We start from the raw sequence: 16,831 nt of genomic DNA on the forward strand, positions 1-16,831 counted from the left end.
GTCTCAGCCCTGCTGGCTTGCCTCCTGCTCTGACACCCTGCTCAAGGAGAGTTATGCAAGTTGCTGAGCAACAGGCCAGACAGGCCCAGAGGAGGAGCTTGCCCCCTTGTTGCAGCCTTTGCCTGCTTGGGAGGAATCTAGAATGAAAGGCTAGAGGGGGAATGGCGGAGCTAGTGGTCAGTTTCAGCAACGTCTTAGCTGGATTAAGGCAAACCAGAGGACTCCGCTGTGTTGTTATTTTCTGTTAAGAAAAAGTTAATTGCCTTCTGTGCCTTCCATGTGTGTGCCTGCCCTGTGGTTGACCTGGATCACTGACAGCTCCTTGACATATGCATGGATAAGGTGCACAACATCATGTTTGGTGAGGAGCAGCAGAGTTACCAGGGATGTTCTCAAGGCTGCAGCTTAGCACTTATTTCTCCAGTAATTCTTGTGCTGCCTCACTTGTGCTTACTGCTGTAAGTGCATAGGATTACTTTACCACCACTATACTGATGTAGCTGCGCCAGAGGATCAGCCCGTCTAGGTTGTTGGCTGCTAGAATACAGAATATATTTCTCACAGCAAGGCTGGTTAATTTTATTCAGCTGTTTGAATCATGACAAAATATTTTTTCTGCATTTCTTATAGATCCCTCGGCTGGTGAAAGTTGTTCTGGAGAGTTCACCTTACTTCAGAGTCATAAGCCCCAATGATGTGTGTAACAAAGTTGCACCTGGTATGCATTCGACATTCCGCATCCTCTTCACTCCTGAAGAGAACAAGGTAAGACCATCGCCTCTCCTGCTGGGAAATCTGTGTTTCTGTTTAAGGCTGCATGGCAAAGAAAGATGCAGGAGACTGGGAGCCAAAGAGCCTAAGCCTGAGACTTGCAGGCCTTTGCACATAGCTCTGCAGTTCAGGCTCACCCTTTGTGGAATGTGTGGCATTTCTCATTTCCTCCTATTGTCAGCGTCACCCTCCTTGAACACACAATTGGCAGAAGGACTTCTCAAACAAAAGGAATAAATCAGAGAAAGAGAAGTTGGTAGTTGGGCATGTGCACTTGGGATGTTTGAAGTGGAACACAGTGTATAGGAGCTGATATGCTAATGCTGCACTCTGCCATTCATTTGCTCATTCTATCTCTGGCTCTCTTAATGAGCTAGTATGGGCAAGGATCAAGGACACAGGTGGCTGGCCTCAGATACCCATGGATCTTGTCTAACTTGAACAAATGGAAACATTAAAGAGATGAATAAAAAATTCATTTATTGAGGCCCAAGGATATGGACAAGGCTGCCTTGATCCTTTGCCTTTTATCATCTTGCACAAGGATCAGGAACCTGTCTCAGCCTGAGGGATACATCTGGGTAACTATTCGGGGACCATGTGCCAGTGGTGGGTGGGGCCTGAGGCAAGCGTGGGTAGGGCAATGAATATAAATTTTACGTTTGTACAGTGGGTAGTTTCTACACATATTTACATGGATCCGTTCACATGTAACAGGAAGCCAAACTATGGCTTAGCACAATTCATAGGCTCCTAGAGAGCAGATTGCAACTGCTTTGCTCCACTATTTCTCCTGCTATGCACGAAGATATGGTTTGGCTTAGTCTGTTGTCTGAACTCAGGTTCATGGTTTGTCTCCTCCAGAGAAATCAAAACTCTAAGCCAATAACAATACTTGTTTGCAGCTCCTGGTTTGTCCAGAGAGACAAATCAGCTCCTTTTGTAAAATGGCTCCCGGAGAGTCATTGCAGGTGTTTGCAGTGAGATCCTAATCAGAGGTTGAAGTGAGTTCAGGTGTCATTTTTCTGGGGCAATTGGGTGTGTCAGTAGATCCTACAATACTATGCTGTTCACCTTGAAGATCTTTTCTGGCATCTGCTGTGGTGGAGGGATGCTGAGCCCCCAGAAGCAAGGCTTCTCACTTGCATATTATTCTTTCTCTCCAGGATTATTTCCATGAAGTAACCTGCATTACTGAAAGGGAAAAGTTTATTGTCCCTATTCGAGCCATTGGTGCCAGAGGTATTTTGGATTTCCCAGACAAGCTGAATTTCTCCACCTGCCCGGTCAAGTACAACACACAGAAAACACTCCTTGTTCGCAACATTGGCAATCGAGAGGCCCGCTATCAAATCACTACACAGAGGTAAAACCTTGAGATTTCTGTCTGGGTTAGAAGGTTTCAGATTATGGAATGTGACATCAGTAATAGCCAGAGCATGAGACAATGACTCCCCCCCCCCCCGATTTAAATAAACTTTTATTGTATGTACAGTGGTACCTCGGGTTACAGACGCTTCAGGTTACAGACTCCGCTAACCCAGAAATAGTACCTCGAGTTAAGAACTTTGCTTCAGGATGAGATCAGAAATTGCGCAGCAGCGCCACGGCAGCAGCGGGAGGCCCCATTAGCTAAAGTGGTGCTTCAGGTTAAGAACAGTTTCAGGTTAAGAACAGACCTCCAGAACGGACCTTAACCCGAGGTACCACTGTATTTTCATTTTTCTGTATAATAAAGGAGACAATGACTTCAGTCAAATATGTTTAAAGTTACTGAGCAGGTTGTCATAGGCTACAGGAAATATTTCTTGTGCTTTAACCTAGGGGAATTTGGGCCAGCCACACCTTAGAAATAGACCACTGACATGGTTTGGGTCTAACACAGCTCTGCGTAAGTGAGAGCTAAGAAGGCTGGAGTGCTGGTGCTGTGGGTGTGGCTTAGACTTAAGATATCATTGGCTACCGATGGCTTTAACTGCTCCCTAGCTTTCATTTTGTCTTATCTAGCTGAGCTCTGCATTGCCCTTGTACTCCACGTGAGTGGGTCTGGAATATCCAGTCTCGGTTTTGTACCTGCAGCCTAAGGACATAAGAAGATGACCCTGGCTGCTAGTTAAGATCAAAGACTCACCTCTTCGGGCATCTTGTTCTCACAGTGGCCAAAAACATGCATCTGAGAAGCCCTCAAGCAGGACCTGAGGGCAACTGCAGCAGTTGGTCCCCTTGAATCCAGAGGCTGTCTCTGATATGAAGATAGTTGAGAATGGTCAGTGCTGCTCATTGACATGCCTTGAAAGAGAGGGATAAATACACCTTTTAGATGGATGGCGGCTAATGGATTGAAGTTGAATCCTGACAAGACAGAAGTACTGTTTTTGGGGGACAGGGGGCGGGCTGGTGTGGAGGACTCCCTGGTCCTGAATGGGGTAACTGTGCCCCTGAAGGACCAGGTGCGTAGCCTGGGAGTCATTTTGGACTCACAGCTGTCCATGGAGGCACAGGTCAATTCTGTATCCAGGGCAGCTGTCTACCAACTCCACCTGGTACGCAGGCTGAGACCCTACCTGCCCGCTGACTGTCTGGCCAGAGTGGTGCATGCTCTAGTTATCTCCCGCTTGGACTACTGCAATGCGCTCTACGTGGGGCTACCTTTGAAGGTGACTCGGAAACTACAGCTAATCCAGAATGCGGCAGCTAGGCTGGTGACTGGGGGCGGCCGCCGAGACCACATAACACCGGTCTTGAAAGACCTACATTGGCTCCCAGTACGTTTCCGAGCACAATTCAAAGTGTTGGTGTTGACCTTTAAAGCCCTAAACGGCTTCGGCCCAGTATACCTGAAGGAGCGTCTCCACCCCCATCGTTCTGCCCGGACACTGAGGTCCAGCGCTGAGGGCCTTCTGGCGGTTCCCTCATTGCGAGAAGCGAAGCTACAGGGAACCAGGCAGAGGGCCTTTTCGGTGGTGGCGCCCGCCCTGTGGAATGCCCTCCCATCGGATGTCAAGGTGATGGACAACTACCTGACATTCAGAAAACATCTTAAGGCGGCCCTATTCAGGGAAGCTTTTAATGTATGATATTTTAGTGTTTTTTGGTTTCTGTGGAAGCCGCCCAGAGTGGCTGGGGAAACCCAGCCAGATGGGCGGGGTACAAATAATAAATTATTATTATTATTATTATCTTTAGCCCTCTGGCTGGGAGTACAAAAGCCCAGTTGAAAAGTGTTACAAGATCACTATACCATGTTAACCAGGTTTGAATAGGTGGCCCTAGTAAAAAAAATGAGCTTGATCCTGACCAAGGTAATTGCAATTAGTTCTCATTGAAATCCATGGGCTTCAGACTAATTTGTCCCATTGATTCCAGATTTCTCCTTTGCATTTCAGACCATTCTCTATCGAGCCCTCCATTGGGACCCTTGGAATCCAGGAAACCACACAATTCACCATTGATTTCCATCCTCAAAAAAGTGGCAACCACTGTGAGGACCTTGTAGTGCATTATGACACAGGTGAGTGCAAAATAAAAGGATGTATCATTTTCTTTTAGCTTTCTTGTGGAATAAAAGGGTACAGTGGTGCCTCGCAAGACAAAATTAATCCCTTCCGCGAGTCTCTTCGTCTTGCGGTTTTTTCGTCTTGCGAAGCACGGCTATTAGCGGCTTAGCGGCTACAGGTATAAACTCGTTCCCGCAACTGCAAGCCTCTACCCCTAGGGAGCATCTGGCCATTGCATAAGCCTCATCCGGCCTCTTAAGCAGTCCCTCCTGACGCGCTTACATAACACAAGCCCCGACCGCCGCCATCCCAGCGACCCTGGAAGATAAGATCTGCAGCAAGCACCTCGCACCTCCGATCCCGGGGCGCGCTCAGCCAAAGCATCCCCGGACACCTGTCCCGCCGCGCCTTTGCGCAGCGTTCTGCAGAGTGGAGCGATGAGCCCGGCCGATCGCAAGCAGGGCAAGCGGCGGCGAAGGCGGAGAGAGCGAGGCCCAGAGGGAGGAGTCTCCGGCAACGCCATCAACGGCCCCGCCGCAGCTCCGGGTCCTGGAGCCCTCCGGCTGCCAACTGCCTTAATTTTGCTGCAGGAGCCTCCTCTGCACCGGGATCCTCGCGCGCTCCCTCCGTCTCTCCATGCCTTTTAGGTGAGTGGCGTGCTCGGGCTGACTTTGGACGACCCACAGCGGGGCTTCCCTCGGCCGCACGACCGGAGCTCGCCTTTGCAGTCACTTTGAGAAAAAGGAAAAAAAACTCGCAAGAAGTTTCGTCTTGCGAAGCAAACCCATAGGGAAAATCGTCTTGCGAAGCGACGCAAAAACCGAAAAACCCTTTCGTCTTGCGCGTTTTTCGTTTTGAGAGGCATTCGTCTTGCGGGGCACCACTGTACATAGAATCAATCCAATGTCATCTAGGAACCTCTACTACAGATGCCTTGCTACTTCCATGGGGCTGCTCTGCTGTCTGAAGTGAAGACACTTCCAGGTGTTTGGCATGAGAATTGCCAAAGAGCCCTGCTGAAATGAACTGTGGCTGCCTAACAGGATTGTTTGCAGACTTTTCTACAACATGCTTCACCTAACCCTGCTTTGCTCACTCACTGATTCCTCCCAGGTCAACACAGTTTCTGAAGCAACAGTGCTCAGTAACCTTTTTTTTGTTTTGTTTTTGTTACCTGCCAGCTGCTGTAATTATGCCAAAGTAGCATATGGGTGTTATACTTCTACAGGCACTAAATGGCAGAAATCTCTTCTGTTGGATGAAGTTTTCAGAACTGCTAGAACAATGCTGTATGTCAATGAGCGCCTTCAGTCATGTCAAGAGGTACCTAAATTGAAGGTTACATCTGATTTGGCCCTCAGACCTTGGCTCCAGCTCAAGAGAAGATCTTCACCCAAGCATCTGCTGCAGCATTAGTACCAGCAGTTTGCAGTTGTCCTGCCAAAGATGCTGTTTATGCCGGAGCCTATATTTGAAAGGTTCCATCACAATGTGGAAAATCCCACTCTGCTATCACTGCACAGCCATGATTCCAATGTTAAGATGATCCTGACTTACTCAGAGAGAGAAATACCTTTGCCTTTTCATTAGAACCAACCCCTGTGTGCAGCGCATGGCACCTGTGCATTAACAGCCTGGCTTCTCTTCACAGAAGGCTTTGTGCCACTGAGTCCCCTTCAATCCAGACTGCAAACTACCTGGCCTGCACAGCAGGATGCCAACATGATTGATGATGGCATGTCTTACCCTTTCTGAAGCATGTTACCCAAAAAGATAAATAGGTGCCTGATTCAGGTTTTTCAGACTTCTATGCTGACAAAACAACAAATCAATACTGTTATACGCTCAGTCAATTGTCTGCATCAGTTATGCTGAGAAGGCACACACACACATAGTTGAGAACCACAGTAGGTCCAGAACAAGATTGCTGGGGTTTAAGGCACTTACACGGGGTTTTTTTTGGGGAGGGTTGGGGTAGGGAAGGGAATATGGCACTGTTGGTGTGTATACAACCTGTTATATCCCATCCACACTTGTGGGTGTGATATAACCATGTGTGCAGGAAAAGCACAATGCACCCAAACTCACAATTTTTAAAAACCACTTTGAACAATCAATTTTTAAATCAATGTTTAATTTGTGCTAAAGCACTTTTTAAATATAAGCTCTATTATGCATAACTTTGAAAATATCTTTAAAGTTGTTTTAGGGTGAATTAGAAGGTTGGGTGGAAAAGCATGATGATAAAATGGTTGCCAGCTGGAATGACTAGAAATGGCAGCATGCTAAAACAACAATCCAATATTGAATTTGCCCTAAAACAGTTGCTTGTTTAAGTGCTATTGCATATTTTACACAAATTATAAACTCTGCTTTGAAAAATAAGCATGCTGATAAAAGGGCTCCACTGGAGAAAGGTAATAGGGATGGTACGCCAAAGTAAATGCATGGTAAATGCTTGCCAGAAAGCTTTATTATTGCACATGTCAACATCACACCTTTTGAAAAGATGGGAGACAAATGCTAAGCCTATTACCTGTGGAGATTGCACTGCTGTTCCACTATTTTCACAAGCCCCAGTATTACTGCTGAGACAATGGCAACACTGGCTGAGGCCTAGATAGTTCCATTCCATGTCTGGCCTAGGAAATCTTTTAAAGAGGAAGATTCCTTGTTGGACACACACAAGCATCTGTGTTTTGTGGAGCTTGTTGAAATAAAGCACTTCTCAAAAAATGCAGGCCTTCTCAGTTCTGCCAGTCCTTTTCCATTTCTCATTTGCTGTCTCTCCTAGGGGAAGATATTCATGTAGGCTTATATGGAGCAGCTACAGACGTCAATGTGAGACTGGACAAGAACTCCTTGATAGTTGAGAAAACATATATCACTTTAGTGAGCCAGAGGTCTGTGGTTATTCACAATCGGAGTGATATCATTGCGCGTTTCCAGTGGAAGATATTTGCAACACAAGAAGAGGAAGAGCAAAAAAAACAAAGGTAAACTCGAGGGCTCTGGATTTTTTGGGTTCCCCGCCCCAAATTTTTAAATTCAGTATTATAGTGAAACATATTCACAATCCTTATTCACTTTCAAAGTTTATTACACCATAGTTTCATATAATTATACAATGTATCCAATATAACATATAAATACAAATAAAGTGGCCAACTGTTCCCAAATAAAATATATATTTAAAAAGAAATCCCTGTTAGCTTGTAGTGTTTTATCTTCACGTTACAGAGAAAGTATGCATGGTTTTTAAGAAGTTTAAGATGTCACATAATTTGAAAAACAGTCCATCATTTGGGTACTTTATGGCAAGTTTTTTCTGAACCCTCCTAGTATGAAATCAAAATGTGTGTTTATCTAGGTCAGGGCAGTTCAACCAAGTGGGCTGCAAGGGTACTTTGACATGGATCTTGCAGGCCATACACTGCCTTGTGGTGCACAGGGAGTGGGGTGGGGTGAGACAAATGAGGCCAAAATTTGATGCCTTCATGCTGCCTTCCCAAAGCTGGCTAAGTGAAGTGCTGGGCTTTAAGAAGGAAACGTGAGGCTCTGGCAGGGTCCTAGAGTCCTCTTTCTCCTTCCCAAAGCTGGGGAAGTGCTAATTTGGCTTTGGGTAGGAGGCAGGAAGACTCTAGGTCCCTGTCAGAGCCCTCATACCTCCTTCCCAAAGCCCAGCACCTCACTGACTTGACTTTGGGAAGGCAGCATGAGGGCTGTGTGTGTGTGTGTGTGTGTGTGTGTGAGAGAGAGAGAGAGAGAGAGAGAGAGAGAGAGAGATTGAGAGAGAGAAATGTTGTTGAGGGCTGCCAGAGCATGTATTGAGGGTCTCATGTGGCCATAAGGCCACATCTTGGGCCACCCTGATCTTGGTCAATGCCCATTATATTATTGCATGCCATCTCAGTCTCTGAGTGGTGCAAGATTGCAGGGCTTCCAGGCACTTACACTGGGTTTGGTTTCCTCAGAATAAGGGATGCTCGAGACTATGATGTCTCTATGATACAACTAGCAGTTAGATAAAAGGACAAAAGCCATAGTGGTGGTGGTGTGTGAGAGAAAGCTAGAGACTAGAGGCCCACCACCACTATGGCTTTTGTCCTTTTATCTAACTGCTAGTTGAGGGAGGGCCCACCACCCATTTTAACCACCCATACTTAGGCCATTATGGCTCTTACTGGCTAGTTCAACAATTGAATCCTTGCTGGATCCAGGAATTAGAAGGGTCTCAGGCAGTCAGCCTAACCTCCCCCCCCCCGCACCAAAAATCTCACAACAATATTAAAGTCCAGAACATCTTACAACATTTCTAGACCAGCCACATTTGTGTAACTCTATTGCTCTGTTGATTCTGCTGGTTCCTGTGGCTCTAACAGTGCTCAGTGTGGACCAAAGATGGAACTTAACAGGCACCAATCAATGAGCTGGTTTTTTGTGGCTACCTATCAGTGCACAACTTTGCATGATCCCCTCAGCACAACATGCATGTGCCTGCTGTTTTATCTCACGTGTCCAGTCTCTCAGACTTTGGTTTCCAACTTGCACCAACTTTAGCATGGACAGTAGATTCTTTGATGCTAATGCTGCTTCTCCACGGGGGCAAAGTTCAGCTACTGGGCCGTGGCAGCAGAGTGTGTGTGGAGTAACTGGGTAACAGAGAAGGAATTCTAGCAGCAGGAGAGGTGAAAAATGGGCAATCTGGTGGACCGTTCCAACTTTGCACTTTCTGAATTTTGTAGTTCCTGTTCTCCAACCCAAAATCTGTGAAAAATGTTTATGTTAAGGAAAAGTATGCATTAAAAGCCCTGTGTTGGTGAAAGCAACATCTAAAAATGCATGCCATTAAGGAAAATTGCTTGCAAAAATGTGGCCATTAGGAGAAACATGCACTAAAGTACTGATAAATTTTATGATGAGTTAAAAACAATAACTAATGCTAGCAGATGTGGAAATGTTGTGACCTGAAGATTGGGAAAATGAGAAATGGAAAGAAACCGAAACTGCCAGACTCATTCATCTCGAGCAGCAGACTCTGCTGCCACCAGAGTCTAGAGCTCTCTGCAGTGGCGTAGCGTGGGTTCTCAGCACCCGGGGCAAGGCAAGAAATTTGCGCCCCCTAACCCGTGGATTTTAGCACTCGAGTCTCTTCCGCGCCCCCCCAGATGTTGCGCCAGGTGCGGCAGCCCCCCCTGCACCCCCCACGCTACGCCACTGCTCCCACCACAAGTCTTCAGGACAGCCTTCCGAAGGCTGGCGGCGGGAGAAGGTCTCTCCGCCCCACCTCCAGGCTTCGGAGGAGCCTTCCGAAGGCTGGCGGCGGGAGGAGGTCTCTCCCGCCTTGGAGAGGTTCCCGCTTCCTCGAGGGGGGCCGGCCAAACGCGCCCCCCCAAATGTTGCGCCTGGTGCGGCTGGCACCCCTGGCACCCCCCACGCTACGCCACTGGCTCTCTGAGAGGCACAGAATAGGTGGGGAAATGGGGGGGGTGAGGCAGGTGTTGCTACGAGAATGGAAGGGTTCTGTGGCAGGATGGCTGGTGCTGAGTTGGTGGGCTGGTCTTTGCCTTGCTGTGGACTTGAAGGCACCTGTGGCTTCCCTAAAGGAACAGGCTGCAGGTGACACTAGCTGTAACCTTCCTCCTTGGTCAGAGTGAGACTTGACGCCAATGAGTGCATGGGCTATATGCCCCAAGGAGAAAGAGGAACAACTTGGGGCAAGGGGGCTCAGAGTTACAAGCCAGGATCTTCCAGGGTTCCTTCCCTTCTCCCTCAGTAAAAGGGGGATCCTCAAGGATAGGTGCAGGGTGCTGAGAGCGAGGGGAGGCAGCTGCAGCCAGATTCTGACACCCTTCTCAGACTCTAGCCCCTGCTGCTAAGTCTCAGTGCTGTTGCCCAGAGGGAGCATGATCCTTGCCCCCCATCTCCAGTGGGGCTGAAGTGAGGATGAGTTCAGCCCCTTCCTTTCCCTGCTTCCACCCCTCTGGATCCCTGTGGCTGACACAGCCCCTCCATAACTGCACAATTGGGAAGAAGTGAGGGGGTGATTTTTGTTCCTATGGGGACCCAGATCTGAGCAAGTAATGGGATTTGGGGCTGCAAGGAGAGGTCCCTCACCACAGGATCCACATGCAGGATTGGTTGTCTGGATTTTGAATTGTAAACAGGCTGGCCCTACTGTTAGGCAGAGTGAAAGAGTCATCTCTGGTGGCAGCTACTGAAGGGTAAGGAGCAGACAGATGTGTGTGAGTCATGCAGCATCCCTGTAAACCCTGCCCCCAGGTGCAGTGGAAGAGGATGCTGTCCCATCACTAGTGGTAAAATAAGAACCAGCTGCTAGTTGGTTGGCTCTTGTACTTGGAATTGGGAGAGAGAGTTTGTGTCTTGTCCTTTGCCTCAGGCAATGAAATGCCTTGGGCTGGCCCTACCTGTTAAGCACTGAAATGTCCAGGCCACCACTTAGGACCTTCTGTGGTGCTGTTGGGGCATCTTTAGTAAGGGTTTCCAGGCCAGGTATGCACAACTTGCGTCCCACTAAGCCAAAGGCAAGTTCCAACAACTTCCTGGCTTTTTTTGGTAGCTTCCTTGGGACTGCAATAATGGGGGGGGGGAGTTGTTGAACCCTTACAGGCTCCAAGGTACATCTGGTGGGCCATGTTCAATGTGGGTGGATTCCACATTATGCTGGTCTGACCTAAGCTCTAGGTGAATTTCAGGGCTGAATGCATAGCAGACTCTTCGTTTCTGGACACTTTTACCTTGTCATGAGAATTAATAATGGCTGGAGAACAGCCAAACCTAAAGTGTGACAAAAGTCTGGTCCACCTGACAAAGGGTGCAGCAGGCCTCCTTCTGCTCTTGACATCCCATGAAGACATCAGGGAGTCATTCTTCATTCTGGGAGCACCAAGGAGGATAATAATTCAGAGGGACTTTTTAAAAGGCATTGCAGTGAGGCTATTAAATTTACACAGCTTCTGTGATAACGCTTTGGAGGTGTGTAACTGGCTAATGAAGGAAGGGTTCCTGACAAGGAGTGGTTATGAGAGGGATGTTTTGCTCACGATGCTAAATGGCATAAGGGCATCAGTTTGTCATGGTCATACTCTATTTTTTGCTTGACTGCTTTGCCAGTGAGAATTTTCAGAATAAGCACCATCTTACTCCATATTTTCAACTAATTAAAGTTAGCCATGGTTTTTATAAAATGCTTTACTGATCAACCTGTAGAATGGCAACTACTGAAACCACAGTTTGGACTTTGGCAAACTTAACTAGATTGATCTTTCCTGGAGGGGAAAGAGGGGTGAGTTGGGATTTTGTTTTTGTATTCTTTTCTTTCTTTTTTGTAATTGTTATATATTGGAAATCAATAAAACTATATTAGAAAAAAGTTAGCCATGGCTGCTGCATTGATGAAAAAATTATCCATTGTTGAGGAGGACTCAGCTTCTTCCCCCACACTTTCCTATTAGAATGCTAAACTAGGCTTTACTTGAGTAAGATGGTCTTGGTTGCTGAAGGGGGGAAAGAGGACTGCATATTTGAGCTGAGGCTGATTTTACTAGGCCACCTTCATTGGTTTGGCATTTCTTAACTAGCAAGATGGGTACCCTTTTAGAATGTGGAGTACTAAACATGCCTGCACTGAGTTGTTGCTGTTGTGTGTGTGTGTGTGTGCGTGCTCTCTCTCTCACGCACACACATATGTTTCATTCTCTTGCCCTCTCAGCGTAGTCAGAATGAGAGAGCAGCTAAGGGAAGAGAGAAGGTCTTAGAGGGGCATAGCCTAGAGCAGCTTTCCTCAAGCTGGTGCCCTCCAGATGTTTTGGACTACAGCTCCTATCATCTCTAACCCTTGCCACAATGGCTCAGGCTGATGGGAATTGAAGTCCAAAATATCTGGAGGGGAGGTTAGGGCACGCTAGGGCATGCTCCCCTAGGCCTGCCCTAAGGCCTTGCTAAATTCAAAAGTTGCGTAGGATCCCAAGACTGCTGCTTGATGTGTTGGCTGTCAGAGCTGGAGGGATGGGTCTCAAAATTCCCCCAAATCTTGAAAACCTGCTGTTTATCCTGCAAGCAAATGCCAGTTGTAGCCTGAGAGTTCCAGCCATCCTCGCTTGCTTTCTTCTTGGCTCCAAGTTGCCTATTACATGATCCATTTCCTCCTCTCCCCCCCCCTGCGGCTCCAGGCTATGCCATACACTGCAGGCCGAGGAAGAGGGTGTGCTGGATCAGCTCCTGGCTGAGTGTAATATGCATCCTGATCTTCGTGAGCATCTCTCCATTGTCACCCGTACCTTTCAGAACCGCCAGGCCAGGGTGCAGGAAGACTCCATGTTCTTCAACAATCACGTTTTTACTGTTGAACCTCTGGTAAGAAACTGTGCCTAGAAATTATGACAAGCATAGGAGTGCCTATGCTATTTGTATGCTGTGTTCTAAAGAAGCTTTTGGGTATTCTCAGTAATCCTCACCCAAACTTTGTGAGAGAAATTCCCTCCCTCCCTCCCTCCCTCCCTCCCTCCCTCCCTTCCTTCCTTCCTTCCTTCCTATTAAAATAGAACAGTGTCAAATTGCATATACAGTGGAACCTTGATTCTCGAATGCCTTGGTACTTGAACATTTTGGCTCCCGAACACCAAAAACCTGGAAGTAAGTGTTCCAGTTTTCGAACATTTTTCGGAAGCAGAATGTCCGATGCGGTTGTCAGCTATTGTTTCTGGGGCGCCAGTGCTAATCGGAAACGGCACCTTGATTTTCAAATGTTTCGGAAGTCGAACGGACTTCCAGAATGGATTACATTTGATAACCAAGGTACCACTGTACCTGTTATTCTCCTCATGCTGGAGATGGAAGGCTGACCAAGCAATACTGTGTTTGAGCTATGCTGGCTGAGGGGCTCTTGGATTTGGCAGAATGCAAGATGCACTGCCACCATGGGTGTAGCCCTGGCAGGGTGGCAGACATCTGCCCCCCGCAAATACAAATCAATACAAATTTGAGGTTCTGCCCCCCAAAAAAAACCTGCCCCCACAAATCTTGATTGCACCCATGACTACCACCATGACAGATAAGGCCAAAGGAACACCACAGGTATGCCAGCAGAATGCTCTGCCATTGCAGCTGTTCTGCCACTAAATATATGGCAGCAGAGCATGGTTTTAAAAGTGCAGAGTCATTGATAGGATGGGGGTAGCACTGGGCAGAAGCCATATTTAACACTCCTTAAAATCATGAGGGCACCTCCATCAATAGTGGAGATGTACACCATCCTCGGACCCAACACTAGGACATTCCCTCCCATTAAATCATAGCATTGAAAGGGATGGGGGAGGTGCAGCTACAGCATCCCTGGCAGTTGGACATCCAGTCTCTGCTTAAATACCTGCAGAGGAAGAAAGCATCCCACTAGCTAAGGGAGCCTGTTCCACAGTTGAACAACTCTTGCCACCTGCTTTCTTGCCCTTTCCTGTAGTCTGGAGCAACAGGAAACAAGTCTTTTCCATCTTCTGCATGACTGACAGCCCTTTAGATATTTGAAGACCCCTATCATGCCTCCCCATTAATCTGCTCTTCTCCAGGCTAAGCATGTGCAGCTCCTTCAACCGTTCTCACAAACTTTGTTGCTGTGCTCTTGAGTAGGGGGTGACATGAGAGTTGTATTAAAATTATTTGTAGTGCGGAGAAAGTAAACAGATAAATTTCTCCCTCTCTCTTGAAACTAGACCTCACTGGGGGTCATTCAGTGAAGCTGGATGTTGGGAGATTCAGCTTTCTCTTCTGCTGGCACCAATTAAAACCTTGCTTGCAAGCAGGAAAGCTTGTAATTATTGTTATCTGTGTATACCTTGGATGATGTTGTCATAGAAACTTAGAGCTGGAAAGGGAGCCGTAAGATCCCGAAGAGCCTGCTGGATCAGGTCAGTGGCCCATCTGGTCCAGCATCCTGTTCTCACAGTGGCCAACCAGATGCCTGTGGCAAACCCACAAGCAGGAGCGGAACACAAGAGCACTCTCCCTTCCTGTGATTTCCAGCCAATGGTATTCAGAAGCCCTTTCCATGAATTTGGTGAATCCTCTTTTAAAGCCACCTAGGTTGGTGGTCATTACTAACTCCTGTGGGACTGAGGTCCTTGTAGGCTACCTAGTCCAACCTGCTACTTAAGGCAGGAAATGTGGAACTGAAGATCACTCACTGTGCAAACTGTATGTGAAGAGCAAGATCTCCAGCAGGGAACCAGTAAATGACAAAAGCCAACGAGGCTATATCCAAGATGATTTGTTGTTTTTACTAGTCTGCAGGCATCACTCCAGAGACCCACTGGTGAGTCAGAGCCACCTAGTCAGTAAGTGGTGTTAGTAAAGAGTTTTTTCTGGGCTGCAAATCTAAGCTAAGCTCTTTGTGGTCTGGTCTAATCTTGTTGCTTGAACAAAGCAACTTGAGGACAGATTCTGAAATTAAAGGGTTATGGAAAAATAAAGGAACCCAACTTAAAAAAAGGAATATGTTTGTGGAAAGTAAAAAGCCAAACGATCTGAGCATCTTTCCAAGCCCATGGGAAATAAATGGTTATGCAACTCTGACTTTCAGAGTACATCTCAAATTTAGCTTGATTTGGTTTTGCAAAGAAGCATGATCTGTCAGCAAAAAAGCTCTGGGGGAAGCCCAGGTGGCTTTTGCTCGTCTAACTGCTGAATAGCTTTGATTCCATTTGCAACATCTATTAGCTGCAAGTCACATTGTGAACATGTGCAAGCTGACTCCTTGGAAATGGAAACCAGAAGCAAAGGGAGGTAAGGTGTGTGCTGCTATTGCACTGCCCTTGACAGGACATCACTGCCCTCCCCTTTAAATATGCTGCTCTGTCAGGAAATTTAACTTTTTATACCCTCTTATCAGATTGTTGCAGCAGCAAATAAAAGCTGAAACACAGCTAAACTCAACCGCCTAGAAAGCCACTTGGCAAATGCATATTTACCAGAGCGAGCTCCTTTTTAAAAAAATTGATATTTATTGAAAGTTTTATAGATTTACAAAAAAAGAAGAAAACAGAAAAAGAGAAAGAAAAAACAAAGAAAAAACAAACCACATCAAACAATACAAATTCAAAAAACAAAAATACACCACAAACACTCAAAAACAAATCCATCATTCTCAAATCCTCAACTGTCATTACCTTCTTTCTTTGACCTCCTCCTCCTCCCTTTTTTTGTATCCTAGTTGTTAATTGCCGCAGCAAATCCTTTCCATGTTTCATAATATTCTGTCATTACATTACCTTAATCTATTTTAATCTTATCTTACTATAAAAAACCTTAAATCTTAAAACTTAAATCTTATTTTTACCAACTTCTCATAACCATAATATTCTTACATAGTTCTTTAAACATTTTTGCTAAAGCCAAGTAATTTCGTTCCAACATTTTTCTAACATTCATCAATTTTATAAAACAATCCTAGTAGTAAAAAAAAGAAATAAAAACAATCCAATCTTCATCCAGCATCCCTTCCTCCTGGTCCTGGGTTTTGTCAGTCCTTATTATCCCATCGATCTAGCACATTAACCTGGTAACCTTATATCCGAGGCCCTTAAGTCTCTTCCATGTCCCTTCCGCGGCTCTTCTTCATATTTATAACTGTATTTTCCTTTGTCTCCTGCTCCTTTCACTCGTGGGAACTCCAGCTTAACAATGCTTTTAACCCTTCTCAACAAATCAGCCCCTTTTCCATAGTCCACACTAAACTCCATGTGGTATTTAAGAACATATTTCAAAAACCCTCCAAAATTAAGAGCCCCCACAACCCCAAACATCTCACGGCCCATTGCCAAACTTGAAAAGTCCAAACATCCCTGCATAGGGGGGTCTATCCAACCCCCCATTTCCAAACCAAACCAAACTTTATCTTTCCAAATCTGGCTTTTTCCAAGTTCATTTGTCAAATCCAAAAGCTCATGTTCCTGCTGGGCCACAGCTCCCTCCGTCTCTGGCGTCCACGATTCAGCAGCATCCTCTTCCCTCATCTGTTCCGTCAGGGCACACTCCTGATTTAATTCCTGGGTGGGCTCCATATAATTTCCCACTGCCTGTTCAAAATTTCTGATCGCATCAGTCATCAAATCCGTCTTCTCATGTAGCTGTTCCAGTAGGGCATTTGTTTTAGAGAAAGCACACAACAGAGCTTCTAAATACATTGTCCTGCAAGGTCAGAAGTCTATTCCCACGATTGTAATCTGTAACAGCTGCAAGCTCCCCGGAGTTGGTTACAGTGTCACAGTCTCCCTCTAGGGGGAAAACTTCTATTTGTTCTTTCTTTTAAAAACAAGTCTAACAACAAAGTTTCCTTTTTCAGATATTTTGTCAATATTTGTTCCTTTAAAAAGTGAAGGGGAACAATGGAATCAATGTTTCTCTTCTTATAGCTATCTGTCAGAAACGTTTGTCTCTGGTCAATGAGCTTCAAAAAAAAAGAACGTCAGTCCTGACACCCTGCTCCAGGATCAGGACGGTGGAAAGTTACTTTACTTTAGACTCACTTCTGCAGATTTAAACAGTCCGAA

The 16,831-nt window shown here is 46.2% G+C and overlaps 1 protein-coding gene and 1 long non-coding RNA gene across 5 annotated transcripts in view; one reads left to right on the forward strand and one right to left on the reverse strand.

Moving 5' to 3' along the window:
* HYDIN (HYDIN axonemal central pair apparatus protein) overlaps nucleotides 1-16,831 on the forward strand; it is a 138,071-nt gene that overhangs the window by 10,806 nt on the left and 110,434 nt on the right. For all 4 annotated transcript variants that reach the window (XM_082232582.1, XM_082232585.1, XM_082232583.1 and 1 more), the window contains 5 exons: nucleotides 631-765; nucleotides 1,938-2,137; nucleotides 4,158-4,282; nucleotides 7,063-7,264; nucleotides 12,461-12,644. In XM_082232582.1, the coding sequence (XP_082088708.1) occupies nucleotides 631-765; nucleotides 1,938-2,137; nucleotides 4,158-4,282; nucleotides 7,063-7,264; nucleotides 12,461-12,644 (846 nt within the window). The remainder of the gene's footprint in view (nucleotides 1-630; nucleotides 766-1,937; nucleotides 2,138-4,157; nucleotides 4,283-7,062; nucleotides 7,265-12,460; nucleotides 12,645-16,831) is intronic.
* Nucleotides 1,231-6,902, reverse strand: LOC309537690. The gene is made up of 4 exons (XR_014221971.1): nucleotides 6,805-6,902; nucleotides 5,443-5,555; nucleotides 2,903-3,060; nucleotides 1,231-1,965 (listed from the first exon to the last, which is right to left on the reverse strand). It is a non-coding gene; the product is annotated as an uncharacterized lncRNA (long non-coding RNA).

This window comes from Podarcis vaucheri (assembly GCF_965113315.1).
Source record: "Podarcis vaucheri genome assembly, chromosome: 7".
NCBI classification, from domain to species: domain Eukaryota; kingdom Metazoa; phylum Chordata; class Lepidosauria; order Squamata; family Lacertidae; genus Podarcis; species Podarcis vaucheri.